General features: G+C 59.2%; 1 protein-coding gene across 1 annotated transcript; it reads right to left on the bottom strand.

The window, feature by feature from the left end:
• Positions 1 to 442: 442 nt before the first annotated feature.
• parp4 (poly (ADP-ribose) polymerase family, member 4) lies at positions 443 to 10,211 on the bottom strand. Its single transcript, XM_068746098.1, has 34 exons — positions 10,106 to 10,211; positions 9,702 to 9,829; positions 9,266 to 9,464; positions 8,789 to 8,903; positions 8,599 to 8,677; positions 8,422 to 8,502; positions 8,174 to 8,326; positions 7,413 to 7,790; positions 6,948 to 7,099; positions 6,754 to 6,885; positions 6,581 to 6,679; positions 6,303 to 6,486; positions 6,100 to 6,241; positions 5,890 to 6,032; positions 5,630 to 5,761; positions 5,444 to 5,530; positions 5,197 to 5,361; positions 5,047 to 5,090; positions 4,882 to 4,963; positions 4,653 to 4,790; positions 4,379 to 4,568; positions 4,228 to 4,298; positions 3,959 to 4,146; positions 3,771 to 3,870; positions 3,530 to 3,700; positions 3,373 to 3,453; positions 3,204 to 3,284; positions 3,040 to 3,135; positions 2,781 to 2,963; positions 2,562 to 2,687; positions 1,396 to 2,235; positions 1,212 to 1,314; positions 891 to 1,023; positions 443 to 807 (listed from the first exon to the last, which is right to left on the bottom strand). Exons 2-34 carry the CDS (start codon positions 9,825 to 9,827, stop codon positions 612 to 614), a joined length of 5,190 nt encoding a protein of 1,729 aa, XP_068602199.1. The 5' UTR covers positions 9,828 to 9,829; positions 10,106 to 10,211; the 3' UTR covers positions 443 to 611.
• Between the last annotated feature and the right edge of the window lie 206 nt (positions 10,212 to 10,417).

The following is a 10,417-nucleotide window of genomic DNA, read 5'->3' on the forward strand; positions in this document are numbered from 1 at the left end:
CAGTTTGGTACATTTCCATTTATTCAAACGGAGCAGGTCTGACACCCAACATCAGCATTCGTGGTTGCCATGGTTACCTCGGAGGAGGCACATCAGCAGGCAGATCGCTCAGAGAGCGCAGACCTCCGCCAAGCAGCTCATTCCCCTCCTAACCGGAGATCTGGATCATCATCAAAAAGGTTCTAGAGCCAATTATCGAAACTTGACTGACGGCAGGTTTAATGAGGATGCTAACACCATGGCAACGGGACGGACAGGCTGTTTGCCGGTCTCCAAGCAACGCTTTTACATTCCCGAACCTGCAGGGAGCGAAGACCATAAAGACGACGCGGAACGTGATGGAGAAACGTTTTTATTAGCAGACAGAGTGAAGCGGCACCAACGCTTCCGCTAGCGGGAATCGTTTAGCCCGATATTCCAACCCCCCCCCCCCCACAGAATATTCTTTACTATGACTATGCAAAGATTAAAAACCGGCGCCGACAAAGCTTGGGCTGCTCGGGGATCCGGTCGGTTCCGGTTTCCGCCCGAGATTAAAAGGCGGAGACGTGCAAATGATGCAAAAAGAAGAAATTCTCCACACGACGAAAAAGCAAAAAAAACCCGGGCTGCTAGAAAAGGCCGGTGGTCCTCAGCTTCAGACCAATCAGAGGCGAGCACGGAGGCGGCCCCTCCAGGCCCAGCAGCTGGCGGGTGGACGACTCCCAGCTGGAGCCGAACTCCAACCGGCTGTAGATGCAGGGGTACTGGTGGTCGGCCCAGCGGGCCCAGCCCACGGCCTTCTTCACCGCCTCCCAGCGGCCGGGCCTGCGGGAAAGAGCGGCGGTTTAATTCAGCGCAACCGGGCCGGAGGACGCTTCGGGGGACGGGGGGGACGGGGGGGGACGGACCTCGGCTGGGACGGCTCGTCCAGGCGGAAGAGGGTTCGGAGCAGCCGTCCTTCCTCCAGCGTCTCCGTCCTCATCAGCTGCAGCACCAGCAGCGTGGCCACCAGCCGCAGGATGTCGGCGTGGGCCCGGACGCCTGCGGGACGCGGAGGAGAAGTGACCCGCTGGCCGCCATGTTTGTAGTTCTACACGCTGGAGGAGGGCCCGTGCCTCTTCTGAGGCAACGAGTCTCGTCTTTTCAGATTGTGTTTTTTTTTTTTTTTTTACAGTTTAGTCGACGCTCCGGCGGGTCCGTTCGGCAGATTTATTTAACCCCTTCCTCACCTAAAGAGCGGATGCCTTTGTTTCTCAGGAACACGTTGGCGAAGAAGTCCACGTCGAAGCCGATGAGCTTCCCCAGTCGGGGGCTCAACTCCCAATAGCCGTCCTGCAACACGGAGACACATTCAACATTTATTTAGGTTTTCTCTTGTTAACTCACTAAATATTTTAACGTTCCACGTCTTACTGGATGCTGCAGCGGGAAGATCTCCGCCCATCTGAGTTTTCCTTCTCCAGGACTGAAACACGAAGACCGCGCTCCGGGAACGATCCCGTCCCGTGAAACGTGATTGACGTTATTACGCGGGTCGGTCACGTACGATTTTCCTGCTGGCACTTGCTTCCTTCTTTGCACAAGACCTTCATATTTAGCGGCTGCAGGTTCCCCCCAGCCCGATTCATCCGCCGTACGAACGGACGGACCACCTGCCCAGACCCCGTGGAGCCGAGCGGGACTCGGAGGTCCTTGTCGCTCTGGAGGACGGACTTCAAGAGACCTCTTTTGGCCGACTTTGGTCATCCCTCCAGAGGAACTGAAGCCAAAACCCAAGAACTTTTCTTGCTCCTGCTGCCGACCCGCAAACGGAGCTCCGTTTCCCCAGAGTGACCCTGGAGCAACAAACGGGCCAGCGGCGAAGCGCTCTGCGACTTCAGCCTGCCGAGACGCCGGTTCACCGAAATGTAAGGCTCTGACGCCCTCACGCCGTCCGGGTGACCGCCGGTTTGAGGAACCGTCCGTTAGTCGGGGGAACTCCAACGGACCCTGATCCATCAACATTCCTGGGTGAAGATGAAGAGGAGGTGGACCAGCAGAAATTGTCTTTTGCGGCCGTGGGGGGAGGAAAGTCTGAAGAGGCAGGCGGAAATTCGGGGAGGGCGGGACGTAACATAAGGGATAAGGAGCAGAAAACATCGGCACCATTGGGGGGGGACACGGAAGGGCCGCTCCAGACGCTCCTCTCTTCTCAACGGTCTTCGCTGCAGGAGACGAGAGGTCCAAACGCTCCTCGGGTGGGAAAGACGGGAACTACAACGAAGAAATAAAAAGTGTGAGAATCTAACTTAACTCATTCACTGCCAAAAGACGTCGATTAGGTTTGAAGTGTAATTCTGCCTCTCTTCAAGGGCCAACAAAGGAAGGAAGTCGTTTTCTCTTCCTGATGAAAGGAGAGAATCTCTCATTTGGTACGTTCCCTGTTTGTTTTCGTTGTAGAACAGAACTTTCTGTGGGCCTTGAAATAGAGGCGAAAACAGCCGGCACTGAATGAGCTAAGAAGGGTGGGCTTCCTGGTCGCCATGGGAACGGCGTCGGCCCGGCGGGTGCGGTTCTGTTCTAATGCCGAGGGGACTGACCTTGGATGGATAATCTAAAGCTTCCGGCGTTTCCTCAGCAGAGTCCGAATCAAATAAGCCAAAACCGTCCACGTCTTCGTCCTCGTCTTCGTCCTCGTCTTCGTCCTCGTCTTCGTCCTCGTCTTCCTGCGAGAGACAGCAGGGCTCACGATTTATACGACAGACGGTTGTTGACTGCCCCCCCCCCCCGGCCCCCCGATGATACTTTATAGTGTTTACCATCAAGCCACAACTAGCCAAGCATAACCCGTACTCGTGCTCCTCTTCGTCCTCCTCTTCGTCCTCGTCTTCGTCCTCGTCTTCCTCTTCAGGCTGAGTCCAGCTGATGTAAGGCAGGAAGTCCACGTCTTCCTCCAGAATCAACCCGGGGATTTCCGTGACGACGGACGCTTCTCCTGAATCCTGATAGGAGGAAGGAGAGACGGCTCAGAGGCGACGCGACGGACGCGTCGGGATCCCGGGAGCCGCTCGGACTGACTCTTTCCTCCACGGCCACGAAGCTGGTGAAGCGAGACAGGACGGAGAACTCTTTGCTCAGCGCGATGACGAAGTCCTTAAGCTCCGCCTTCTTCCCCTGGAGAAGCAGAAAGGCACGGTGAAGGACCCGGAGCCGGGACGGGGGACGGGGGACGGGGGACGCACCTCGTGCTCGGCCGCGTCCGCGTCCAGGCATCCGTCCTCGTAGTCCCTGATGAGCGCCTTCGCTGTGAACTTGTGAAGAAGCTGAACACAGAAGCAGAAACGTCCGCGTCGTCACCTGGGCAGGTAGACGGGCCGCCGCGGCTAGCGGCTAGCGGCCGCGCGCTCCTACCGTGCCGCTGGTCTTCTGCAGCTCGCTGGTCGACACCATCGTCTGGAGCTCCTGCCCGCTCAGGTTCCCGTGGAGCGTCGCCTGGGAAGACATTCCCGGTCAGGGAAGAGGAAGAGGAAGAGGAAGAGGAAGAGGAAGCGCCTTGGAAGAGGCGTACCTGAGTGCAGTGTGGGACGAAGCCGTAGACGAGGGCGTGGCAGTCGCTGAACAGGGCGGGGAGCTGCTTGGGGGCTTGGACCGGGGGCGGGGCCTGTTGGCTGAACTGCTGCCACTTCACCGACACCGAACTGCAGCAGGGGGACGCCATGCGCTTCACCTGAGACGCCACCTGCAGCGAGACGCCCGCGTGAGGCAGGAAGCGGAGAGACGGACGGTCGGTCCCGCTCGTCCCGCCTCACCTGCTCCGCCCAGTTGTGTTTGGTTTTTGCGTCGAAGAATTCAAAGGCTCCGCCCCCAGCCTGGGCCAGGGTTCTCAGCATGTGCCGATTGGCCGTGGCGCTGCTCAACGTTAAACACGAGCCGAAACAACATGAGCAGGAGATCTACCGGCGTGTGACCCACGGCGCCCATCGGAGGCGTCTCACACCTGAGGCCGCAGGTGAAGAGGCGGCTGTGCCGGGCGCCGTCTCTGACCAGCTGCACGGCGAGCGCCGCGTTCTGGATGTGGCCGTCCGACAGCAGCAGCAGGTTCCGGACGCCGTGCGACGGCGGCAGCAGGCTCAGGGCCCTCAGGGGCCGCCACAGCTCAGTGCTGCCCCCCACTGGAGACAGGCGCTGACGGGACGCACAGAGCAGGCAGGCGGCGGTTTAGAACCCACGCAGGAGAACCGGATGAGCGTTCCGGTCTCGACTCACCCTGATGAAGTTCCGGGACGCCTGATGAGCGTCGCGGAGCGGCTGCGAGGTCAGGAACGCCTCCTTGTGATCTGGAAGACGGACGGACAGGTAACCGGGTCGAGAACACACACTCCCGGTGCGGGGCGAACGGGAAGCAAACGGAACCGACCTGAGCCGAACAAAACGACGTTCAGTCTGAGGTTCTGGTCCAGGGTTCTGAGGACCTGCAGAGCGATCCTCTGGGCCGCGCGGAGAGACTCCCCCTTCATGGACTCGGACGTGTCCAGCAACAGGACGACTTCCCCGGAGGCCGGACCGGCGGCGACATCGAATTTGGGGTAGAACACCAACATGCAGGCCTGGAGGGGCGAGTGAGAGAGGGCGAGAGAGAGGGTGAGAGAGAGGGTGAGAGAGAGGGGGAGACGGCCCGCGTGGAGGCGGACCTGGCTGTCCTTTGATGGGTGCTTCTCCACCCACATCCGGGGCAGGTGGACCTCAGACAGAGCGATGGACAGCTGGAAACCGTCCGGACCCATGGCCTGGCCCGGGAGGACGCTCAGCACCGCCTTCAGGTCCGTTTTCTACGGGTCACACACAAAACGATCCGGTTTACGTTCCGTCCCCCCCAGAGTGGGCCGGGTCAAACCGCCGCAGCGTCGTCTTCACGCCGACCTTCGTCTTCACTCTGTGAGTGACGCAGTCCAGGCTGCTGATGGCGTACGGCATCCAGACCGACGCGTCCAGCGAGAACTCTCTGAGGACGCAGGACACGACACGTCAACGTGGGAAGAGCGCGCACAGGAAGGACACGCCTGCTTCGAAACGGGCGTGTCTCACCTCGGGTCTGCCGACTCCGTCACACACACTTTCTGCACGGTGACCTGAGGAGAGATAAAAAACAACAACAACGCAGAAGTCATCTCACTCACGATCAATGAACGGCAGATCTTAAACGGGCGAGCGAGGACACCCGGGGGCCTCCCTCACCTGCGTGGTCTGGTTGAGCGCCGCGCTCTCCTGCCATGGGGCCACCCTCCCGGGGAGGGAGAACAGGATGCTCCCGTCCCTGACGACCAGCTCCGACAGGAAGGTCACCTTGATGAGGACGGCGGCGGCCGGCGGCAGGTTGCCCACGCTGATGGCGAACACGTCCTGCGGCGAGCAAAGAGGAAACCTTTGGATGCGCCGGCCGCAGAACGAAAACGCCCCCCCCCCCCTCGTTAGCCGGACTTACGGGGGCCTCCTGGTCCATCAGGTACGCTCCGTGGCCCTCCTCGATCGCCCGCTTGTACTCTTTGCGGGCCGCCTCTTTTTCCTTCACCTGCGATCCAAGAAAACACGAAACGATAAATTCCAGTGATTCAGTAAATAATCCAGAAGCGCACACACACACACGCACGCACACACACACACACACTACCTCTCCAACCACGTGCTTCCCGTTGATGAACGCTTCGAACGCACACACTGCTGCAGAATCGGACAACGGGAAGACGTACTTTGCCTCGATGTGGGCGGAGCTCCGGTTGGTGTATTTTTGGAAAATGACGACCTGCACGCCGCCGGAGGAGAGAGAGAGAGAGAGAGAGAGAGGACAGATCAGACGCAAACGACGGCGTGGCGAACGGCCGGCGCCTCCGACGTCAAACCGACAACCCGCCCGCTGGTTTGTCCTCCCACCTGAGCGAGGAGGTCTTTCAGTTTGCACCTCACGTGGACGGCCTGCAGGGGGAGCTGCTGCCCGGCGCCGTCCAGCAGTCCGGCCTTCACGCCATCCAGAGGGTCCGCCTCCACGTCGACGCCGTCCTCCTCCGGCTCCAGCTCTGCGCGCAGGAGCTACTTTATTGAAACGGCCCGACCCCGTTGGGAGGTTCCGACGCCGGCGCTCACCTTGCTCGCAGGAGGGGGGGCGCGGCTCAGGCGCGGTGACGATGTCGGGGTTAAACGCCTTCAGCTGGTCGCCCCCCACGCTGAACCGGACCACGTACCTGAGCTTCACCTGGTCGGCGCTGTACACCGCGTACTCGTCGTCCTGCGACGGGCGCGGACGTCACGCTTTTAGGGTCTTTGTCTTTCCGCGTTCGCGCTCCTACCTGAAACTGGGAGGGGCGGGCGGGGGTGCAGCCGACCCCGCGGGCGCTGTGGTGGCCCTCGGGAGCCCGGGTCAGCTCGACGGCTCTCCGGTGGAAGTCCCGACACCGTCCCAGGGCCACGTCGCACACCAGCAGCAGCCGGGAGCCGTCCGCCACGCTGGGCTGGGAGTACTTCAGGCTGGCGCTGTGGAGGCGAGGGAGGGGCCAGCCGGGTTAAACGCCACCGAGGACAGCGGGGGGGGGCGGCTGCAGCCGTCAGCTTCGCATTTCACACTCACGCTACGTCGTCGGTGAAGTAGATCCCGCTCCCAAGATGGCCGACGTCCGTCCTCTCTATCCCATGATGCTCCACTCCGACGCGCGGCAGCAGCAGACCGCTGAAGGGACGGCGAGGAAGGACTTAAGCGTCGTCCCCGGAGACACCCCCAACCCCCCCCGACAGGCGTCCTACCGAGACAGGAGCCCCACGAAGTTGCTGGGACTGGAGGAGTGGAGGAGGGACTTGATGTTGCCCAGGTGGCCGCTGAAGGTCTGAAGCTCCACCCCTCTGCAGACGCGCAGCACCTGCAGGACGCGCGTCTCGCTGCAAAGACGGAAACAGTCGGCGATAACGCCGGCGGGTCAGACGGAGGCGCGGTTCGCTACCTGCTCCTCAGCCGATCGGCCACGCCCTGAAACTCCGAGCTGCCGGGAGGAACGACCTCGATGCTGCACCGCAGAGCGCGGTACTGCCCCACGCAGGAGGGGGCGGGGCTTCTCAGCGTCATCTCGCTCACGTTCAGAACGTCTCTGATCAGCTGGTGGCGACGCGGGGAGAGAGAGAGAGAGAGAGAGAACGTGGGTTAAGTCTTTTTTGCGAGGAAGAGGAAGGAAAAGACACCGAAACGCTTCCAGGACATTCTTTTATTTGCCATCGGGATCAGTAGAACCGGTTCCGTGTGAACCCGGCCCAGAACCGGGACAGGCTCAAAGCTAATGTCTGCCAGAGGAAGACAAACGATTCATTCTTCTTCTCCCACGCCGTTTGGGTCTGGACTGTAGAAACGATCTGAACCGGAACAGAACTGATCCACCGAGGAGGGTGTCGGGTTACAGGTGGGCCGGTTCTACCTGACAGAGGTCCAGCAGCTGAGACAGGAGGCGGGCGCTGGGTCCCGGGTGCGCTCGGAGAGGCAGCAAGGAGTAAACCTCATCCAGGCAGGACGCCGCCTCGGCGGGATTCTGCTGCTTCATCTTCTTCTGAGCCCGCATCAACAAGCCCTCCGCCCTGGTCACCTGCACGCACACACACACACACAGGGTGAGGGGGGGTGGGGGTGGGGGGGGGCTGTTTGACGCCACGGCTCTTACATCGTTGAGGCTCAGCCTCTCCACTGGAACGCGGAGGCTGTCGACGAGGCGGCTCAGGGCCTCGGTCCACAGCAGCGACACCAGAACGCCCACTTCCCGGGAGACGCTGCCGGCGTTCAGCTTCTCCTCGTGCAGCAGCTGCCGGCGACACGAGGCGAGGCGTTAAAGCGACCGGCCCGATCGATCCGCCGTAGCCGATTCTAATCCAGTCCGGAGTCGGCTGGAGGAGCAAGCCGCGAGTCGGTCGATCGATCGATCGATCGGAGCGCGGCCGCCGCCGGGGAAACGGATGACTAGCCAATCGGCGCCGTGGATGGGACGCACGCTTTCATCAAGCGTTGTCAAGCTGAAATAAAGCGCGTTGTCACGACGATGGACAGGACGCCGTTTTCAGTCGATCCTCAGTCTCGCCTCGTTTTAAAAACGGGCTGAAATGAAACAGGAAGTCGCTTCCTCCCTTTCCTCCCATCTTGTCCTCCTTCCCCCCGTACCGCGTCCGCCCGCTGGAGACGGACACTGACCTGCCGTAGGGGGGCGGAGGCCAGGTCCCAGACCGACGGGGGGACGCTGGGACACGGACTCAGGCCGGCCGCCGTCAGTCTCTCCGTCAGGGCCTTGTACACCTCCAGAGCGTCCTCGGAGCCGGACAGGAAGTAAATCTCGTCCGCCGAGCCCTGCGGGCAGGAAACGGAGACGCGTTTGATTCTGTCTCTCGGGTTCCATTCGGGACGGAGACGGCGCGGACAGACGGCGTGGACAGACGGCGTACCTTCTCGTGCCGCACCACGCGGAACAGCCACTTCTTGTCCCCTTTGAAGCTCTGCAGCTCCAGAACAGACAAGTTCTCCTGCTTCTGGTGAGGAAGACGAGTTACTCACAGCAGCAGTACAACCGGGATAGCAGTAGTACTAGTAGTAGTAGTAGTAGTAGTAAACGGAGGCCTTACCGCTTCAAAGACCGAGTACTTGGCCACCTGAAAATCATCCGGATACGACGGGAGGTCGGAATCGTCTTCGCTGTACGTTCTAGGAAAGAAGGAAAAGTTCAGGATCGATTATGAATCGGAGATCGGCGTTTGACCAATCAGAGGTCGCCCGCTCGGGTCCAGGCGAACGGCGAGGACGGCCGCGTCTCACCTGAACCGGCCCAAGAGGTTTCTCTCCTTGTCCGGAGTCTTCCGAGTCACTCCGGCCGACTCCGCGGGCCCGGCTGGCCCTCCGGACCGGACCTGGCTCCGCGTTTCCTCGGGCGCTTGCGATGCACGAAACAGAAGACGGGAGCGTGAAACGACAAAACCCTTTTTTTGCATTTGGAACTAAACGTGCACGGACGGGCGCGAGCGAAGAGTTAACCCCCGAGAACTGTCTGCAGGTGCGAGTTTAGCTGATCCGCTGCACCTGGTGAGCAAACAGCAGCTTCGCTGGACGTAAACTATGCTGCTAAACTGGCTGACTTTATCACTGAGATCTGATCCAGACCATAATAACAGGGATCAATAAGCCCCCGTCGGGAACAGAAGCGGATTTATCGGGTTTTTTGCACATATTCAGTGTTCGAAGGGGCAGTAAAAGGTCGACAGCGTGAACTGCAGCTACCGCTAGCGGGGATATTACCTCCGCTTGGGACGGATAGGACGGAGGTCGAGGCGGGGGGGGCGGGGTCGAGCTGGTATTGATCCACAGGCAGGAGGACGCCTCTCTCCACGCAGCTGTGGATGTAATCCACGCCGACCACGGGCGTTCGGTGCTTCTGGATGTGACGCAGCCGGCCGGGGCTCAAGCCGGACACGTCGGCGGTCACTATCAGAGAGCACTGTGGGAAGGAGGATCAATGGATCAATGGATCAATGGATCAACGGGAAGATCAGAGAGGAGGAAGCACGACGGCTTGGAGAGGACGGCCGCCGCCAACGCCGTCGTCACAAAAATTAAACGACAACTTAAATACATCTAGATGGAAATATTTATTTTATTTTAACGACAAAACATAAAACCCAAAAAATGTAAAGAGGAAAGCAGCACATTCTGACGCGCATGCGCACTCTCTCACCTTGGGGCTGACCACAAGACATATTTCGCCTCCGTTGTTTCTTATCGCTGAGAACAACTTCTGCTTCTCCTTGTAGGGAACTTTTTTCAGCTCCAGAAACACACAACAGTCCTTAAACACGGCCATTCCTGCGAGGAGAGGAGAGGAGAGGAGCTCGGGAATGACAGCTCCTACCGGAAGTGCGTGTTTTCACCAAAACACGCGGAAGCGCATTCCCCCAAAATAAACTGCGCAACAAGTCAATGATTAATGTTGTTACATTTATAACAACATTAATCTCGCTACGACGAATGTGCTAAAAGCAACCCACGTTAAAAAGCTAACGTAAAGGTGTCCGATAAAAGGTAGATTTACGTAAACTGCCGTAATGTTCTAAACGTGCGTAAATGAAAGGCTTGTTTTACTGTGAACATCCAGGAGACGCTTCCGCCGTGCGTTCTCTCACGGGACGTCCCGGTTCGGATTGTTTCGCAGAAGTCTTCCTGAAAACAGAGCCGTCACTCCCACGCTCGTCAGGTTAGCGTGAAGCTAACGTCTTCCGGGGTTTCGACTTGTCAAAATAAAAGCTGTAAAGCTAAAGCGACGCGAGACACATATTTCACGACTTAAATTAATATCAATGTACATTTATGTTTTACTACACAATGCTAGTAGCCTCGCGGATTATGGTACGAGAGTTGCTAAAACTGTTAGTTCTGTCTGGCTTTTATACTGAA

The sequence above is a fragment of the Brachionichthys hirsutus genome, chromosome 12, assembly GCF_040956055.1.
Source record: "Brachionichthys hirsutus isolate HB-005 chromosome 12, CSIRO-AGI_Bhir_v1, whole genome shotgun sequence".
Taxonomy (NCBI): Eukaryota; Metazoa; Chordata; class Actinopteri; order Lophiiformes; family Brachionichthyidae; genus Brachionichthys; species Brachionichthys hirsutus.